The 21,021-nt window shown below is 45.7% G+C and overlaps 1 protein-coding gene across 2 annotated transcripts in view; it reads right to left on the bottom strand.

The window, feature by feature from the left end:
- LOC103183612 (disco-interacting protein 2 homolog C) overlaps window positions 1-21,021 on the bottom strand; it is a 341,341-nt gene that overhangs the window by 125,193 nt on the left and 195,127 nt on the right. For both annotated transcript variants that reach the window (XM_042332092.1, XM_042332093.1), the window contains 4 exons: window positions 18,398-18,469; window positions 12,454-12,564; window positions 5,901-6,026; window positions 206-418 (listed from right to left, as the gene is read on the bottom strand). In XM_042332092.1, coding sequence (XP_042188026.1) covers window positions 206-418; window positions 5,901-6,026; window positions 12,454-12,564; window positions 18,398-18,469 — 522 coding nt within the window. The remainder of the gene's footprint in view (window positions 1-205; window positions 419-5,900; window positions 6,027-12,453; window positions 12,565-18,397; window positions 18,470-21,021) is intronic.

The following is a 21,021-nucleotide window of genomic DNA, read 5'->3' as shown; positions in this document are numbered from 1 at the left end:
CTTTGACGGTAACGTAACGCAAACGCTCCTTACCTGGGCTGTGCCTTAAAAACGCCCCCCAACCCACCCACCCACCCACCCCACCCACCCCCAAAAAAAGTGAGTGAGAAAAAAAACCCAACAAGGATTCATTTCGAAACATGGCCTTAAAGAGAGCTACGGCGAGCAAACCAACGAGGCGCGAAACACCAGAGATTGTACCAACCAATGTGGGTCTGCGTCATGACGTCGGCCAGTGCGTTAGCAGCACTGCTCCCCCCGCTGCGCGTGGAAGAGGAGGAGGTGGTGGAGGAGGTGGTTGAGCCGTGTATGGCCCGACTGATCCAGTGTTCCATGTTCAGGCTGCCCTGGCTGGAAGAAGGGGTTCCCTGGGAATCGCCTTGGCCCGATCCCTCATCTTCTGACCCAGAAGAGGTATCTGGAAGAAGAAGCAGGAGAAGGAGAAGAAGAAGAAGAAGAAAAACAAACGAGTGCGTCAGGCTCGCTGTGGCTTCTTTGCTTAAAAACATCCGTGTTTACGGTGAAAAGGGGGGAAACATCCTGCTTCCATTTGGGTTCCTCTTGGTTCATCCGTTCGCCCAGGAGGGTTTTGGAATCGCTGCGGTGGAGAATGCAAATGAGAAACGGTTACCCACTTGCCCCTTGTCAAATAGCTCAAAGGCCTGGCCGGCTTTCAAGAAAACCCGCCCCACAAAAAAAAACACCAAACAAAAACAGAAGTTCGTCGGGAGCACTCAGCGGGTTAGGCAGCATCTACGGAGAGAGGAAAGTGAGACTTGGGGCACGTTGGGAGGGAGAGGCTATTGAGGGCTAACAGAGAGGCGGGGGCGGTGGGGGGGGGGGGGGAAGGTGGGGGAGGAGGCAGGGTAAGGGAGACAAAGGAGAAAATGGGGTAGAGGTTGACTCGCTTTCCTCTCTCCATAGATGCTGCCTGACCCTGCCGAGCCTCCCGAGCGGCTTCTGCTTTTGTTTTCGGATTTCAGTATTTTGAGTTTTCTTCAAAAAACCAGCACAGTGTTTTGCTTTCCGGCGACATCTCTCTCACCTACGGAAGAAGAGGTTGCCACAAGTGGGTAACCGAGCTGGGACGCAGAACCGGGCAAAGCCAGAGAGGGTTTTAACCTGCACTTTTTATTGAAAGGCATCAGTAGGGGGGGTGGGGGAGTTGGGGGGTGGGCAAAGCTGAGAACAGAGGAAAGTCAAAACTCTGCTTGAAGTTGGCCACTTACCGGGTTCCCTGAGGAACGATCTGTACGTGCTATATTTTGTTCAGCGCCTTGGGACGTCCTCCCGACGTCAAAGGCGCTATGCAAATGCAATTTGCTGTTGTTCGTAAATTGAGGAGTGGGGGGGGGGGATTTAAAAAAAAGGGGGGGTGTTTTCGAGCATTCTTAAGGCACGGCTTTCAAACGCCTATTTTTGTGGTCCTATCCTGTCTCAGCGTAGACTGGAGCCGATGCAGAGGCTGAAATACAATTCACACTTGGGTCCAAACCGCAACAGGCTTAACATCCAATCCCAATGGGCCCGCTATAACTGTGACACGCAGAAAATAACAACAATATTTTCTCCTGGTTCTCCATGGGTGGTGGAGGGGAGGGAGGGAGGGAGGTCTGCGGAGATCCACTCGCCAAAAAAAAACCAGGCTGCACCGATCCACAGCACTGTTGATTGTTGAGCAGTTTATAGCTTGCAATATGGGGGTGGAGGTTAAGTGTGTAGATATGTCCTTGATCTGTGAGGCAAAAGCCTCATGAGTAGTGTGGTCTTAGTTGGACACTCACTGGGCTGCAATTGTTATTTATATTCAGCAGTGAGCCAGGAGTAATGTTATCCCACCCTCTTGCAGTTGGGAGCATCACATCTGGCTGTGCAGAGGTGAGGAGAGATTAGCTTCAAATATTTTACCAATGTTGCTGACGCAAGAATTGAACGATTTTTTAAAAAGTTGGTAGCTGCTCACAACGGGGGATTAATTGCCACACGATACCGTTTAATGCTGTTTAATAATAATACCTGGTCGTCAGTTGATCGGAGGATTGCTTTCCTGCAGTAATATTCCCTTCGAAAAAAAAATGCGGTCACTCACTTCATGACTGTTTGTGGGACTCTGCTGTGTGCAATTGGCTGCCGCGTTTCACCCCACAAAAATATACAGTCGATCCACTTTACTGCAACCCCCTGCTTGTCGGACTCCCCAACTCCTCCCTCCACAGACTGCAGATCATCCAGAACTCTGCAGCACGTGTCCTCTCAAAAGCCTGACACTGCGCTGAATGCTTGTCTGGTTCAGTCCTCAAATCTGCCCACGTCAATTGCTTATTCATTTGGGAGGGGTGGGTATCAGTGACTAAATGGGATAAATCTATTGTAAGAGGCAGGGCCACAACTCTCTCTTCTCTCAGTCGCAGGAAAATGGATTTCCATTCCTTCAAGTTTGCATCTCATTTGCAATCCAAAGCTATCCTTGTAAGCCAGAAGATATTTTTTTAAACTCTCCACTAAACCGTCTTCATGGCTCACTCTGTGGAAACAAATCAGCCCTGAAGTAGTGGCTCTACATTGAAGAACTGTGGGACAATACGTCAATGCTACAGGTGAGCTGGCTTGATTTATGAAGGTCAGTTATAGTCAGTGGCCTGAATAGCAGACAACTCCTTATTGTGCATCACGTCAGATTAGGTTAATGACAACAAGAACAACAAGAACAAATTGCATTTATGTGACGCTTTTCACGTCAAGAGGACGTCCCAAGGTGCTGGACAGTGAAGGGTTTGAAAGGCACTGTGTTAAATGCAGTTTGTTGTTGTTGTGCTGGTTCATGGTTAAGTACTGGTGAAAAGCTCGCTTCAGATCCCTGTAGAATGGCTCGACGAGGGCAGACTGGACACCAGGTACGACGGGGAGCATTGTCCTTTGGCTTAAACATTCTTTTCTTTTCCGCTATCTCTGCTTTCAGCCGCAAATTTCCTTGCTTTTTGACAAAAGTGAGTTCTGTGTACGCTTGCTCTGCGAGCAGAAGATCCTCTCTCCCGATCTCTAGTTTCGCACAGAGAGCAGCAACGGAACAACAACAACTTAAATAATAAAAATATCCACAATAATATACAACGATAAGTTACATTTATACTGTACCTTTCACGCAAGGTAGCGCCTTGGAAAGCTTCATCCCTAGTATCAGTAAAAGCATGACTATACATTTACTTTACTACAGCTGAGATAGGTCTGGAGGAAAGCTTACGGACTCAAAATAAAAAATGTGAAAACAGTCTCATTTCGGTCAGGTAAAATTGGTTGTTTCTGGGACATTAGACTTAACGTTATATTGTATTTATATTAGATTTATATATGCACTTTACAATATATTCTGTGAAGCTCTTTCAGACGTCTCAACAACGTAATAAGGCGCAATACCAAATGCCAGGATTATTATTATTATTAGTGATGTTCTCAAACTAAGAGAGAGAAATTAAGAGCTAACTTGGGACTGAACAAGCCTGAGGCTACGTACGTAGCAAAGATCTGTGTCAATTTAAAAGAAATTTGAAAGACAATTTGCACACAGTGGTGTCCCACAAACAACCAAGAAGTAAATAACCAATTTCATTTGGGTGACTGTTGGCCAGGACACCAGGAGAAACTTCGAACAGTACCACGCGATCTTTAATGTCCACCCGAACAGGCAGATTGGGGACATTTCATCTGAAGAGTGGCACAGATGAAAGGGTGGGTGGCCAACAAAGTACCAATCTCCTAGCACTGCAGTGAAATACCTGCCCAGATTATGTGCGTAAAGTTTGAACTCAACTCGCATCTTAAACCTACAAACCTTCTGATCCAAAGGAGAGAGTTCCACTGATGAGACGGGTGGATACCATACAGACGATTTTGAGTCGGTATCTTATTACAGAGAGTTGTAAGTATATGGATCAAACTGTCCAGTGGAGATGGATGGGGTGGAGGGGGTTACATTCAATGCAAAATTGAGCAGATACCCCGTGGAGGAATCATTTGGAGGGGGGGTTGAGAGATACGGAAAAGCTTGCTCCATTTTAATAATAATCCTTATATTTTGGTATAGCGCCTTTCACGTCAGGATTTTCTGTAAAGTGCAGTGACTGCCCGATTTGTGGGCAAATGCATCAGACAATTCGCACACAGCAATATCCCACAGCCAAGCATGGAGTCAATGACCAATCTTATTCGGGGGATTGTTGGCCAGGACTTCGGGAGGAACTCCATCCTCTTTTCGAATAGCGCCACAGGATATTTAACGTCCACCTGAACAGGACAGACGGGACCTCGGTTTGACAATTCATTGAATTCACGGCGCCTCCAGCACTCGCTCAGTATCACTTTGGAACGTCAGCTTAAGCTATATGAGTCCCAAATCCTGACGTGGGGCTTGAACCCACAAGCCTACTGATTCAGAGGCAAGAGCCCTAGCTACTGAGCTAGGCTGGCACATTTGAGCTTTAAGATGAGCTCCTTTCTGGCCCTGCACCTTCCTACAAGCAAAATATATCATCATAAAATCGGTGGTGGGAAAATGTGTGTGTGTGTGTGTGTGTGAGAGAGAGAGAGAAAATGAGAGTGAAAAGAAAGAACTGAAAGCTTCAGAAATATTTTCACTGAAGTATCTGGAGTTTTCTGGTTCTCCGAAGCAGGAATGCGTTCCTGGAGAGCATGTGGTTATATCAGCAACAAGTAGATTCAGAAATCAATTTTCATTTTGGCATTTAATGTAAGTTAACCTTTCAGGTCTTGCAATGAAACCGGTTTCCAATTCTTTCAATTGTAGGCGAGTTATTCTGGTGGAAAGAGGCTCATATCAATGCGGCAGGTAGGAAGTCTCCAGTGACTTTCCCTATTCTGAGGAGTTTCGATCACTCTCGTTTGGAAACGGTAAGGATTTAAGACAGAATCACGAGCTCCAGTTATCTCCGACAGCCTGAAATAATGTGTGTTATCACAACCGGCCAGAGAAATTACAAATTCACCACATTTCGCAATGAGTGATTTTGAATTGGGATCTTGCAAACATTGTCGAAACTGTTTTTTTTGAAAATGTTCGCACAACATTTGCGGGAGAGTCGTTCACAGCACAGACATTTGCCGAAACCCATCACTGTGTTTAAGAGTATCCAATCCAGTTAGGGTTGTGGTTCATTGAGATCCAACTATTTGCATTTGATTTGTTCAGTTAACATAATGAATCTAGTCTGTGAATATCATTAAAAAAAACATAGGCATCAATGGGTTAAGCTTCTACCTGGGCTGGATTTACACTATTAATCTAGCGTTAATGTGGAGTCCTGTAGCTCAGTGGTTAGAGCACTCGCCTCTCAAGCGAGAGACTTGGGTTCGATTCCCGGGCAGGGCGAAACGTTGGGCAAGTTTCCTTACTCCACACGCCTCTGTTTTCCCAGCAGTAAGTAGGAACCTGGCTGTTAAGTCGATTGGCAGATTGCTTTTCCGGGGGTAATAATTCCTTAAAAAAAATAATAATAAATAAATTGGTTACTCAACCCTCAAGTGTTTGCGGGACGCTGCTGTGCGCTATTGGCTGCCGCGTTTCACCCACAAAATATACAGTCAATTCTCTTTACTGTATATTCTGTGAAGCATTTCGAGACGTCTTGAAGACATAAGGCGCTGTATCAAATGCAGGGATTATTATTATTATTGTTTCAGAGCATCCAGGATTGGCAAATCGTGTCTCAACTTCGAAAGCGTTTTCTCTTGCAACTCTTATAGAAATATGCCGTCAAAATTAAGGCTGTATTTGCCAAGTTGCCAAGTTCTAGAAAAGCTCTGAAATGCTGTCGATAAAGAATAAATCTATACCCAGGTTTTACCCCACAATAACCCTGAGATAGCATTTACTTGCTTCAATTTACCTGGAGGTGTGTAGGCATCCATTGAGGTCTGTACCACCAGGGAACGTCGTTTAGATGGCATGGGGACTGCCATCTTCCTCTCTTTATGTTTGGCGAGAGCGGCCTGCACTGCCTCTGTATGTACATCTGGGAAGAGGAAATAGGACACGTGTTGACAACATTGCAGAGAAACCAACTCGCAGAATCATCCCATACTAAATCCGGAACTAATCGTAGGGGAGCGAGCGGGGGAATGGGCCAGATATCTGACCCGTGCAGATACCCATTACCGTGTTTAAGGTTATCTAAACAAGTGGAGAGTTCCTCGTGGGCAGCACCACCCAAGTATGGACATTTATAATGAATGGATAATAATCCCTTAACAAAAATAATTCGGTCACTCAACCCGCGACTGTTTGCGGGACGCCGCTGAGCGCCGCGTTTCGCCCACAAAATAGACCGTCAATTCACTTTACAGTGTATACTGGGAAGCGCTTTGAGACGTCTCGAAGACGTGGTAAGGCGCTGTATCAAATGCATGCAGTGTTACAAATTATAATTTGACTGGTATTAACTTCTAACTTGTAAATTATTGATCGGCTGTTTATCTGTCGGAACCTGAACTCATTTCTCATCCAAGTCATTAGGAGTACGTTTGAAAAGAGACCCTGATGTGCATGAGCTCTTGTTTTTTTCACATTAATGCTGGCTGCTCCATATGGCCTCGAGATATTATCCAGTTAACTATAAATTCAAGACTCCGCCACTGTCGAGTGCTCTGAGACACTACCCTACGTGTATAAATGCAAGCTGTTGTTGTTGGAGCACATCTGTCATCTTCTACTCAACGCTGACTTTCGGTCATTCTGAAGCCATATCATTGGAAAAGTAACATCTTCGAGAGATATAATTTTGACGGGGGGTGGGGGGAGAAACGCATTATGAGCAGCAAAGAAAATTTAAATCAGATTTCTGCTCCGAATGTCATTAAAAGTACCTTGAAAAGATTACAATCGTCATAGATGCCAATTTCATCAAGCAAATTCCTGCCTTCCTCAGTGCCAATTAGTGAAAATCATAGGTCACAGACCTCTGTGTCAACCGAAGATTTTTTCATTGTTCTTTCTTATTTTTAAAAAAATACGTGTTTGATGATGAATTATACATTAAGATATTTTCCTCCCTCGTGAGAAAGGCAAATGGAAACTGACATTTACTTAGCACTGCGACAGCTTGTTTAAAGCACTAATTGCCATAAGAACGGAATGATTGTACCGACGGCTTGTAAATCCCAAATCCTAATTATTGCACACATAAAGGGACAGCACTTTCTCTTTGGAAGATGCTGTGAAGCAATCATGCTATCATTCATCAAGTAGATGCATTTGCAAATAAACATGCGGCAATTTGGGAGCTATTTTGAGAGCGAAGACATGAGACAGTGTCGTGACAGTGTCCCAATGCCCCATCCTTCCTCGGGCAGTGAGCAGCAGGACAGGACCCAGCAGCTGTGACAGACCTATAACCTACGGACTCTTAATAATAATCCTTGCATTTGATATCGCAGGCCTTATCACTCAACCGAGATGTCTCAAAGCGCTTCGCAGGTTATACTGTAATAATAATAATCCTTGCATTTGATACAGCACCTTATCACATCGCCGATACGTCACAGGATTAGCTGTAAAAGTGTAGTGACTGTGTATTTTGTGGGCGAACGCAGCAGCCAATTCGCACACCGCAATATCCCACAAACGGCCATGGAGGTCAGTGACCAATTTTATTTGTGGGATTGTTGGCCAAGACAACAGGAGAAACTTCCTTTTCTTTTCGAACAGGAAGACTGGGCCTCGGTTTAAGGTCTTGTCCGAAGGGCGGCACCTCCAACAATGTCAGCACTCCTCCAGCACTGCATTGGAGTGTCAGCTTAGACGATAAGAGTTCCAAGTCCTGTCTTGGGGCTTTAACCCACAACCTTCTGACTCAGAGGTTGGAGAGTGCTACCAACTGAGCCTGGCTGACAGACTAATCAAACGTGTGGTCACCGTTTTTGTAGGCAAACGTGGGAGCAAAGCTTGACATGGCAAAATCTCGCAAAGAATATCAGGTCCAGTTGGTAGCACCCTCGATTCTGGATCAGTAGATTGTGGGTTCAAATCCTACACCAGGAGCATGAGCTCGATATCTGAGGAAGTGCTGTTTTGCCATCCAACTGATGGAAATGTCAAACTGATGTCCCTTTCAAGTGGACAAATATTAAAGAGCCATAACACTATTTGAAAAGGGAAAGGAGTTTCTCCCGGTGTTATGGCCAAAAATCCTCCAGATTGTGGAGTCCTGTGGTCGAGTGGTTAGAGCACTCGACTTGCAAGCGAGAGGATTGGGGTTTGATTCACGGTCAGGGTAAGTTTCCTTACTCCGCACGCCTCTGTTTATCCAGCAGTAAGTCAGAACCCAACTGTTAGTCGGTTGGACGATCACTTTCTGGGGGTGATAAACCCTTCCAAAAAAAAAACTAATAATAATTTGATCATTTAATCCGCAACTGTTTGTGGGACACTGCCGCGCGCAATTGTCGACTGCATTTCGCCCACAAAATATAGTCAATTCACTTCACAGTATATGTTCTGTGAAGCGCTTTGAGGCGTCTCAACGACGTGATAAGGCGCTATATCAAATGAAAGGACTCTTTTTCTTCTTAATGTAAAATTAGTCATCCATTTCGTGCTTGTTTGTGGGACATTGGCCATCGCGTTTGCCCACAAATAAGACAGTCACCGCACTTTACAGAAAGCTTTCAGACATTTGACGTAATCAGCGTAGTATCAAATATAAAGGGTATTATTGTTATCATGAATTTACGAAACACCAGGAACGACGGGACCTTTGGAGAGACGGGTACATTTGGCTGCTAAGCAGGCTTGTAAAAAAAATGTAGGAGCCTGTGGTGTGGAGAGCCTGTCAATCGTTTGAGGAAACATTTCCTTGTGAATGATAAATGTGTGTGATCAAGGACGTATATAGACGGATAACAAAACAAATGGGTGAATCACTGAACAGTTCTCCCCTTCAATCAAGGAGCTGGGATTTACTTCCTGCTGCATTAATGGCCAATGGCCCCCGCGATGGGAGTTGCTGACTGGGGCGTATCAATGGGGCCTCAACACCAACAACAAATTACACTTGTATAGCACCTTTCAAATCAGGAGGATGTCCCAAGGCGCTGGACAATCAGGGATCTGCACCGAAGAGGAGGGTCTTGAGACGGTTCTTGAAGGAGGCAAGGGAGGGGGGCCGAGGCAGAGGGACGAATTTCCAGCGGGTGGGGGCAGAGAGGCCCGCCAGTCAATGGTGGAGCGGGTGAGGCGGGGGGACGTGAAGCAGGCCGGAGCCCGCTGAGTGGAGGGAGCGGACAGGTTGATAGGGGGTTAGGAGTTCACAGAAGCAGGGAGGAGCAAGGTCATGGAGGGCTTGAAGGTGAGGACCAGGATCTTGGACTGTATCCTCTGTGTGATGGGAAGCCAGTGGAGTTGGGCAAGGTTGGGGGTGATAGGGTCACGGAGCCTGGTGCGGGAGAGGACACGGGCGGCAGAGTTCTGGAGGATGGAGGATCTGCAGCCTGTGGAGGGAGGAGTTGGGGAGGCCGACAAGCAGTGCCAGCTGCAGTTTCTGCTATCCAGAGGCTTCCAGAGACTGAACGCTACAGGAATCCTGGGTGACTGGAAAATGTGCAGCAATTTCTCATGGGATTCTTTCATAAAGTCCCTTGCAGAGTCCTGTAGCTTAATGGTTATAGCGCTCGCCTCGCAAGCGAAAGGACCCGGGTTCAATTCCCGAGCAGGGCGAAACCTTAGGCAAGTTTCCTTACTCCACACGCCTCAGTTTATCTAGTTAGTCCAGTTTACTGCTTGTTAAGTCAATTGGCGGATCGCTTTCTCGGGGTGATAATCCCTTAAAAAAAAAATTTGGTCACTATACCCACGACTGTGGGACGCTGCTGCGCGCAATTGGCTGCCGCGTTTCGCCCACAATACATACAGTCGGTTCACTTTACAGTACATTGTGTGAAGCGCGTTGAGACGTCTCGAAGACGTGATAAGGCGCGATATCAAATGCAAGGGTTATCAGTATTATGATAATTATTATAAAGAATCCAATCGGACACTCTTTCCGGGAACCGGAATGGGATCAGCGTTATGTGCAATCGGCAAATGCTGCTCTGAATGTAGATCGGGATGGACCGGAGTTCCTGGAGTTGGCCGAGACATAATTGGGATTTTGCTTTCCAACCGAACAGTTCCAAAAAACTGAACGGAGGAAATTCAATAGAGGGTACGCGATGAGCCGAGAGCCGAATAGGAAAATCAAAATAGGTTTCTTGCAGGCTTTTCGCTCATTTGTATTCATCCCAATCATCCACAGAAAAAAAAACCACAATCAATAATTTGCGTTGAGGCTTAACATTTGGCTGATTGGGGGTCTTAAGGTACGACTGGAAGCTCACAAGACAACACCGCACAGATATTTATCCCAGTAAAAGCCAAATCATGCGTCTCCGCACCTGTGTACTCAGATTCTAGGTGAACTGTCTGCGCTATCGGATTCAGTTGCCATGGAGACAAACGGGTGAACGGATGCCTTTCGAGGAGTCACCTCCCTTATGGAATCACACGCTGATTTGTAGCAGAATGCGGAGCCATAAAAATTCACAGCGCAGAAGCAGGCCATTCGGCCCATGTTATCCGTGCTGGCAGATTTTAAGAGTCATGTGAAGTCCCATTTACCTGCCCTTTTCCCCACAGCATCCTTTTTTAGATATTTATCTAGTTCGCTTTCGAAGCTTAAGGTTTCTCCCACAATTAATGAATAGAGTCAATTCGCTTTACGGTATCATCCGCAAAGCACTTTGAGACGTTTCAAAGACAAGATAAGACGCTATATCAAATGCAAGGATTATTATTGTTATATATAATATATGTGGTACGACCCGTGACTGAGGTCTGAATATCACTGGGAGAGCAGAGGAGTTCCCAGTAACCCTGGGAAGAGTTTGCAGTGATGTGGAACCATTCCAAGCCTACATTAATATCCAAGCCTATATTAATAATGTCAAATGTCTCAAAAGGCTTCCCAGGATTTTACTGTTAAGTGTAGTGACTGTGCATTTGTAGGCAAAGCAGCAGGCCAATTTGCACACAACAACAATTTTATCTGCCTCTATTATCTCGGGAATACACACCACACAATTTCCTGGCTACTGTCAGACAGATTCTTTGTCCTTGAATTGTATCTACATCCAATGTTACAGCATGGAAACAGGGCAATCGGCCCAACTAGTCAATGTCGGTACTTATACTTCACATGAGCCTTCAGCCTTCATCGTCTCTTCTCTTTTATCCCTTTAGATCTGGTCAAGAGATGCCAATGGTGAGACAGAACTGACAATCCACTGAACAAAATGCAAGTAGCAAAGTCTCTCTTGCTCGCAGTTAACTTGAGCATCACTGAGCAATATTTTTGGAGTAAATTGTCTCTTCAGTCTTACCAAGAATTGACGGTGAAGCCAACAGTGTGCAATTTTTAGTGTGTTAAGTTGGAGTCCTGTAGCTCAGTGGTTAGAGCACTCGCTTTGCAAGCAAGAGACCTGAGTTCAATTCCAGGCAGAGGGCGAAACCTTGGGCAAGTTTCTTTACTCCACACAGAGCCTAATAATAATCCCTCCAAAACCAAAAACAATAATAAATTGGTCATTTTCAATCTACGACTGTTTGTGGGACATTGCTGTGCGCAATTGGCTGCCGCGTTCGCCCACAAATATACAGTCAATTCACTTTACAGTATATTCTGTGAAGCGCTTTGAGATGTCTAGAAGACGTGAAAAGCGCTATATCAAATGCAAGGATTATTATTATTATTATTATTATTAAGCGGACGCAATTCCCTTCTTTTATTTAATCCTCCCACCCCGCCCCAGCTTCCGAGTACCTGGAAAGCTTACACGTTAGAGGAAGCCCTTTGGGTGAGAGATCGAGTGGGTTACAGGGAAGGCAACACCTGAGCAGCCAAGTCAGTGCTTTGGCTAGCCAACCTATCCATTTGCTCTGTGCCTCTACTCAGTTCCCTTGGTTTTGTGATCTACATCCTTTTCATGAACGAGGTGCGAGTTTGCAGGGAATTAGTTCCCTTTGTTTCATAATGTTCTGCTGATTCTACACCAGTTACCCACCGTCAAGAGTATAGCTGAGGAGAGGAAGCAGGTGGCAAAGCCAAACCACAGAACAACGAAAGAACAACAACAAGAGATTATATTTCTATAGCGCCTTTCGTGTCGGAAGGACATCCCAAGGCGCTGGACAGTGAAGGGTTTGCACCCAAGATGGGGGGGTAAAATCAAGAGGGGTGGGGGATAGGGGTTGCGGAATACGGGGTGGAAGTGTGGCCAAAGGTATAGTCAAAGAGGAAGGTCTTCAGATAGGCCTTGAAGGAGGCGAGAGGGGGCCAGGCAGAGGGATTCAGGGATAGCGTTCCAAAGGGCGAGTTGGAGTCATGTAGAGGAATGGGTTTAAGGAGTTACCTGATCTGTAACGCTCATCGCGTGACCCTGAAGACCGACGCCGATGGTATCTGGAGGATGATGAAGGCGTAACTGGAGTGCGACGTTCTTGTGGCAGTGAGGGCTCCACTCCTGTGGCAGAGAGAGACATTACAAGTCACTTTTTCAGGAATTAACAACAGCTCGCAACTTCTACAGCAACCTTCAGGAGAGGACCCGGGTTCGATTCCCGGCCGGGGCAGGGCGAAACCTTAGGCAAGTTTCTTTACTCCACACGCCTTTGTTTACCTAACAATAAGCTGTTAGTCAATTAGTGGCTTGCTTTACGGGGTAATAATCCCTTCAAAGAATAAATATTGTACCTGTAAATACAAAATAATAATTTTGTCACTCAATCCAACAACTGTTTGAGGGACGCTGCTGTGCGCAATTGCCTACTGCGTTTCGCCCACAAAATATACAGTCAATTCACTTGACAGTATATTCTGTGAAGCGCCTGAGGACGTCTCAACGAAGTGATGAGGCGCTATTTGAAATGCAAGGATTATTATTATTATTATTCACACTAGGGTAACGTCTTGGAGAGCTTCACAAAGGACAGAGTCGGAGGGAGGTGGAGGAGATGACTGTAAACCCAGTTGAAGAGCTAAGTTTTTAGGTGGAATTTAAAGGGGGATGGGGGAGGGCGAGACGGAGGGAGTTCCAGCGGTTAGGAGTTGGTAGCTCAAGGCTCGGCGAAGGACCCGAGTGAAAAACTGGGATAATTTGTCAGGATTTTCAGGCAAAGCGGAGACTACTTCTGTGTCCACAACCATTTCACTTTGTATAGGAGAAGGTGAAGGAGACCATTCGGCCCATCGTGCCCATTCTGGCTCTTTGAAAGAGCTATCCAATTAGTCCCACTCCCACACGCTTTCCCCATAAGCCTTGCAATTTGTTTCTGCTCACGTATCTATCCAATTCCCTTTTGAAAGTTATTATTGAATCTGCTTCCACCACCCTTTCAGGCAGTGCATTCGGATTGTAACAACTCGCTGCGTAAAATAAAGAAGTCTCCTCGTCTCCCCTCTGGTTCTTTTGCCAATTATCTGAAATCTATGTCCTCTGGTTACCGACCAAATCCGCCAGAGGAAACAGTTTCTCACTATCTGCTCTATCTGAAACTCCTCATAATTTTGAGCACCTCTATTAAATCTCCCCATAACCTTCTCTGCTCCAAGGAGAACAATCCCAGCTTCTCTAGACTCTCCACATTTGGGGAGAAAATAAAATCACAAATACCCTTCAGAGATCTGAAAGGGGTTGCCTCATAAGTCAATTGGATTTATCACATTTTTTTTAATACAATGCAACATCCAATGTTGCAGGCCATGGTCGGTTAACGTTGCACTTTACGTCTGAGAAAAAGTCAACAGAGAGGCACAATAAAGACCTGGATGTCTTTACTGAAACCCTTCGGATTTGTTTTATGTATTTCACTCAACTCAAGTAATTGCTCTCCCAGGCCTTTTCTTTGAAATGTCAGGAAGGTATTGATCCCTGAATAAAAGAAAAGGAGATAGCAGACCCGCTTGTATCAAGCAGAACATTAATCTGTTTTGTTCCTCTGACACAGAGTGCATAATAATTCCATTCTATATTTGTCAGCTACGGCTCCGACCACAATGCTTCTTAAAAAGATTTGAATCTGTCAACAAAGCATGCTTGCACTTTCACAGAAATACCAATTCCGATCAAAGCTCTCAACTACAATCTACTCAACCTATCTGCTGTTCAGTTGATTTTCTTCTCCAGACATTAACTCTTACCCTACTGACACAACAACAACAACAACAACAACTAATATAGCGCCTTCCACGCAGAGCAGGGTCTCAGAGCTCTTGAAACACTAAATCTTACCTTGCAATTAGTTAACGTGCAAGGTAAATGAACTTTTTACCCTTGATTTTATACGGTGCCCTTCACGTAGGATAGCATCTCGGAAAGCTTAATATTGGCAGAGTTCTAACGCCGAGCCAGGGAGAAAGAGGAGGTGACCATAACAACAAATTACATTTCTACAGCATTTCACGTCGGGAGGATGTGCCAAGCAGTCGACAGTCAGGCATTTTGGACCCGAGCTGGGGGTTGGGATTAGGAGGGGCGGAGGGCAGGGAGGGTGAGGGTAGGAGGGTGACTGAAGGTGTAATCGAAGAGGAGGGTCTTGAGATGGACCTTGAAGGAGGCAAGAGAGGGAGTGAGGCGAAGGGACTGTGGGATGGAGTTCCAAAGGATGGGGGCAGAGAGGTTGAAGGCCCGATCACTGATGGTCGAGGGACATGTAGCAGGCCGGAGCTCGCTGAGCGTGGGGAGGGGACAGGTCTTTATGGAATTAGAAGGTCATAGAAGTAGGGAGGGACAAGGCTGTGGAGGGCTTTGAAGGCGAGGATTTTGAACTCTATCCTCTGGGAAATGGGGAGCCATTGGAGCCGGGCGAGGGTGGAGGTGATAAGGTCACAGAGCCTGGTGCAGGAGAGGACACGAGCGGCAGAGTTCTGAATGAGCTGCAGCTTGTGGAGGTTGGACCATAGGCACGGTTGAAGAGGAAGATAGTAAACGTATGGAACAGGCTCCCTCGGGAAACAGTGTACAGTTTGGGACACGACATATCAAGCGACTGCCAGGATGGTGAAAAGCGAACTAGATGGACCTTGGTCTTCTTTCGCCGAGCAAGTTCTTATGTTCTTATAAGATCTTTCAAGGTGTGATCTGAAGATGGCCAAAAAGGGGACAAGGCGGGAGGATTAAGGCCGGGAGTTCCAGGGGTATAAGGCACTACGTCCAAATGCAAGGACCATTTTCTCTACCCATCCCACTAGGATGTAAGAGCAGTCCAGATTGTGCTCTCTGTGGGAAAATATCCAGTCGACATTTGTTGTTCTGTCTCCAGTAACACCTAACATGAACCTCGGGTGAACTCAATGGCAAAACACCCTGTGATTTGCGCTATCCTGTTCCCTGCGCACTGTGCTGTCTGACCCCTGTAAAGATGAAGGGTTAATTCCTCTCGGAAGATTCGGAAGAAATTTCCCCTATAGAAATTAAGAGGGAATTTCCGCTCTAAGCAGTATGGGGTAAATTCCCCCTTTACAAATTCAGGGTGAATTTCTGCCATTTACCAATGAAGGGTGAATTCTGCCCCCCCGCACCCTCCCTCCCCCCCAAACCACTGTAAATATAAACTTGGTTTATTAGCTTTTCTCCCTTTAAACAATTAACTTTCTCTGCGCACAAATATTTCGGGCGATCCAGAGCCTCGCACTCGGCGAAGTACAATAAAGGTTTATTGCTGTTGGAACGGAAGATTCCTTTGGGCTCGAGGGTCGTTTGGTTCAACATCCTTTGGTTTATTTTTCGGCGCGTCTCTCGAACTTTGTTAACCCTTTAACTGCCCGTCATGTCCTGAGGAACGTTTCCCATTCACCCACGAGGGGCGCTAAACAAAAACCGTAGTGTTCCGGAATTCCATCTATCCGCTGGGAAATTCCTGTCGTAAAAAATGATAATAATCCCTGCCTTTGATATAGTGCTTTATCACATCGCTGAGACGTCTCAAAATCCTTCACAGGAAATACGGTAAAGTGGTTTTGACTGTGTATCTTGTGGGCGAAACGCGGCAGCCAATTACGCACAGCAGTGTCCCACAAATAGCCATGGAGCGAGTGACCAATTTTATTCGGGGGATTGTTGACCAGGAAACCGGGAGAAACTCCCTTCTCTCTTCGAATAAGGCCAAGGGATCTTTAATGTCCACGTGAGCAGGCAGACAGGGCCTCAGTTTAATGTCTCATCCAAAGGAACGAGAGCCAACATCTACAGTCCAGCCAACATGGGGCGTGAACCCACAACCTTCTGACTCAGAGGCGACAGTGACACTGAACCAGGCTGACACTGATAATAACCTTTACATTTGGTAGAGCGCCTTTCAAGCCGGGAGGACGTCCCAAAGCGCTTCATCGGATATACTCTAAAGTGCAGTGACTGTGTTTTGCGCATTCACAGGGCAAGCTAAACTGAAACCCAAACTGAGAGATAACGTATCTCCAAACTTGCCTTTAAACGCAGAATGATGAATTGCCTAATTCAATGCTTACATTTTGTGCCCAGATTGCTGATCTTGCTCTTTGCTTCTGCCCATCAGAGTTAGCTAACTCAAGCCCAAAGAGCAAAGGTCAGCATGTTCACTGAAGACATTGTTTGTGGGTCTGTTCCCCACAGCGGATAAAGGGTCTCTGCGCCATCGTTGCTTCAGAGACTAGTGTGAACCTCCAACAGCAGCCGTCGAAATAGATTGTCCCCCTTTAAAAGTTTAAAAACTTGCAAAAAATCTAAAGGGAATACTATGAAACCGGTAAAAGCTCTCCCCAGGCCCCCTCGGCTTTCAACACCAGCTCATGTGCCAGGATGGTTAAGCTGACATCCTCGGACATCCTCCCGGAGTGAATAATACTCTATAATTATCCTCGCATTTGATACAGCGCCTGATCACGTCTTTGAGACGTCTCAAAGCGCTTCACAGAACATACTGCAAAGTGAATTTGACCGTATATTTTGTGGGCGAAACGCGGCAGCCAATTGCGCACAGAGGCGTCCCACAAACAGTCGTGGATTGAAGTGACAACATTTTCATTTAAAAGATTAAATGATTTTGCGCAAGGCTCTACGTGAACGTAATTTTGTATTGCATTGTAAAAGACAGCCCAGAACTCAACGATCAGGTATCAGAAAGAACAAACAGTTCTCTGAGCTAACGGGGAGCTAATGGAAGAATTTTGATTAAAAAGTCTACAAATTATTGGGTGATCCCACATGTCACCTCACCCAGACAAGCTTGAAATTGTTTACAGAAATTTAATCCTCCCGAATGAAATGTTGATGACTTTGTCTCCAACCAAACAAGTACAGTGTTTAGATATTAGATAAACTGGAACTTCACCATTCAACATTCTCAGCTTTTAATAATAATCCATTTTGGTACAGCGCTTTTCATATTAGGAGGACGTCTGAAAACACTTCTCTGGATGTGCTGCATACAAGTGTAGTGGCTATTTTATAGGTGGACAAGATGGCCAATTTCCACGGAGCAATGTCCCACGGACAACCATGAGGTAAATGACCAATTTTATCTGGGGGAACTGATGGCCAGGAACACAATGAGAGAGAAATTCCCTTCTCTTTCTGAATAGTGTCACGGGATCTTCACCTTCCACCTGAACAGACACGGGTGGGACCTTGGTTTAATATTTCATCCTCAGGATACCATCTCCAACCATGCAACACCAGGACTGCATTAAAGAGCGAGTCTAGACTATGTGAGTTCAAAGCCCGAAGGTGAGTGTACAGTGCCAACATGTCAATTTGGTCACTGAATCCATGACTGTTTGCGAGACATGACTGTGCACAATTGGCTCCCGCGTTTCGCCCACAAAATACACAGTCAATCCACTTGACAACGTATTCTGTGAAGCTCTTTGAGACAATAATACTAATAATCCTTGCATGTGATGTAGCACCTTATCCCGTCTTCGAGACGTCTCAAAGCGCTTCACGGGATATACTGTACAGTGAATTGACTGGATAGTTTGTGGGCGAAACTTGGCAGTCAATTGCGCACAGCAGCGTCCCACAAACAGTCGTGGATTGAAGTGACCAATTTATTTATTATTTTTTAATTTTTGAAGGAACTATTAACCCCCCCGGAAAAGCGATCTGCCAATCGACTAACAACTGGGTTCTTACTTACCGCTAGATGAACAGTGAACAGAGGCGTGTGGAGCAAGGAAACTTGCCCAACATTTCACGCTGCCAGGAATCAAACCCAGGTCTCTCGCTTGCGAGGTGAGTGCTCTAACCACTGAGCTACAGGACTCCAAACATACTATCAGACAGACAACAGGCAGGCAGGCAGGCAGCTAGCTCGACATACCTGGAGGTTGTGGTAGGTAAGCTCCGAGCAGTTTTGACTTCTTCTTTTCGTATCCTTTCTGTGTGATGTCCCCTGTTAAACAAGCAAAACAAAAGTGGCTTTAGTGAAGTCATCATGGAGGCCTCTGAGACCTGTTACCTCTCCATCGCACCAGCTGCCCGAACAGCGATTCTCCACTCCGCCATGGAGGGGAACTGGGAGTGGTTTAAAGGAGTCACACACCCTTAAAAATCTTAATCTACTCTCTGGCCTTTAAAATATGAGGCCTGAAATCCCACCTCGTGAAACCATGGTCTTGAAAGTGGAAAGGTGGAATAGTCTTTGATTCGGTCTTGGTTTGGAAGCTGCTTTTCCACAGTTTCTACAAAAATGGCTAAGGAATTTAAAAATTTTCCACAATTCAGTGTGATCTTGAATAATAATTATGAATCAATAATAATAATAATAATAACTCGGTCACTCAATCCACGACTGTTCGTGGGACGCTGCTGTGCGCAATTGGCTGCTGCGTTTCGCCCGCAAAATATGCAGTCAATTCACTTTACAGTGTATTCTGTGAAGCGCTTTGAGACGCCTCGAAGACTTGATAAGGCGCTATATCAAATGCAAGGATTATTATTATTATTGTAATGCCAAGGAAAAACTGCCACAATTGATTCAGAGAGGAACTGGCGGCTTTCTGGTCACCGATAGCTTTCCTCAACATCACGGCACTATCATTTCAGTAAGCCCAGCGGTCACGCAACAAATTTTACGAGGCAGCCAGAACTTTGTAAGGGCTGTCAAAACCAATTACCCAAGAAGTCTGATGATTTCCACATAATTACTCGAGTAATTCCATTAAAAATACGTAACGGCTGGACGCAACACGTTAAAAAACAAAACGAGCAACGATGGCTTGACAGCAACTTGCATTTATATAGGTCTCCTCAAACAGGGTGTCGACTCCGAACACTCGATAGTCATTGCTCATAGTCTTGAGCAAGATTATCCAACGCCGAATAACTCCCTCTCGGATCTCTTTCAATTTCCCCTCCCCTCCTCCGCTTCAATTTCCTCGCCTTCTTCCCACCAACGTCATCTCTCCCTGCCTTCAATTCTCTCGCCTGTACCCTTCCTTCTTCCGGCTCTGCTCTTTACAATACAGTTTTATGTCGGGAAGACGGCTCAAAGAGCTTCACGCTGCTGTCTTGCCATCGGCTGGTGTTGGTAAGATGGGAGCTGAAGAGGGAGGTGGAGGGGAAAGATAAGCAAGGGTGCGATCAAAGAGGTATGCCTTGGTGGACTTTCAATGTGGGGAGGGAGGGTGGGAGGGAGTCAGAGTTCCAGAGAGCGGGTAGAGAGCTCTACTGTCCACTCTGCACCTCTTCCAACTCACTGTCAGCTCGACCAAACCCTCAGCCACCATGTGTCCCTATCCTTCGGAACTCTCTTCCTAAATCGATTTGCGTTGCCTCTGCTCTCTTTGCTCTCTTTGCCTTTAAAACCTTCTCGCCTCCAAGTCGTAAGGTTATGGGTTCAAGCCCCATGTCGGGGCTTTGAACTCACATAGTCTAAGATCGCACTCCAATGCAGTGCTGGGAGAGTGCTCTAGTATTGGAGGTACATCCTTGAGATAAGATGAGACCTTAAGCCAAGATCCCGTCTGCCTGTTCAAGTGGACATTAAAGATCCCACTATTTTGAGTTTTTTGGGGTCGGCCGGGTGTCTGACACATGTAGAAACCCAATCACCACGCTTAAGAGTAACCAAACCAAACAGAGTTCCGTGCATCCCACCTACAGGTGGAAATTCCGGACGTAGACTTTCTCCTGGTATTCTGGCCAACAATCCCTCCAATAAAATTGCTCATTCACATCATGGCTGTATTGAGGACATTGCTGTTTGCAAACTGGCCTCCACTTTCACCCAGGAATCGTGTTCCAGAGAGTATTAGGCGCAGTTTGACATTAGCCTAGAGTGTGCGTTGGGGTTTAACCAGTTAAACCCACACAGCTTACTTAAAGCGCTGTCTGAATGAGCTACTTGTTCAGCTAGTACCAATCTACCCGTTAGGGTTAAGCAGGGAAATGCTTCCGTTCTCTGGGGTAGTCTTTGTTTGCAAAATGTATCCACAGTCACTCTCAGCAGTCAGGCTTCTGTCAACACAGGGCTATGTAGGATTGACAGTTATAAATTATTTGCATCCAACCTTAAGAGAAATTAATTTCCATATGGAACCCACATGGAAATCCATGGCAGGAATCCCCAAATATTTTTTTCCCCCAGTAACATAGCTCAACTGAGGTTAACAACAACATTAATTAACGACAAAATTACGTTTGTATAGCGCCTTTCACATCGGGAGGACATCCCAAACTCAGGTTCCTTCTACTTGCTCAGGTGGACTATTGAAAAAAAGAGAAGGCGGTTTCCTGCCCAACTCTCCCCCCACCCGGATAAAATTCACCATTCACTTCAAGGCTGTTTGTGGGACATCGCTGCGTGCAAATTGGCTGCTACGAAATAGGCAGTCACTGTACTTTACAGTATATCCTGTGAAGCGTTTCGAAATGCCTTCCCTAAGTGAAAGGAGCTACATCGAAGGCAAGGTCTTTTTTTAATTGTTAAAGGAATTATTGAAC

This window comes from Callorhinchus milii, unplaced genomic scaffold (assembly GCF_018977255.1).
Source record: "Callorhinchus milii isolate IMCB2004 unplaced genomic scaffold, IMCB_Cmil_1.0 Scaffold2, whole genome shotgun sequence".
Classification (NCBI taxonomy): Eukaryota; Metazoa; Chordata; class Chondrichthyes; order Chimaeriformes; family Callorhinchidae; genus Callorhinchus; species Callorhinchus milii.
The sequence above is the reverse complement of the archived record's forward strand: the minus strand, read 5'-3'. Positions and strand labels throughout refer to the sequence as shown.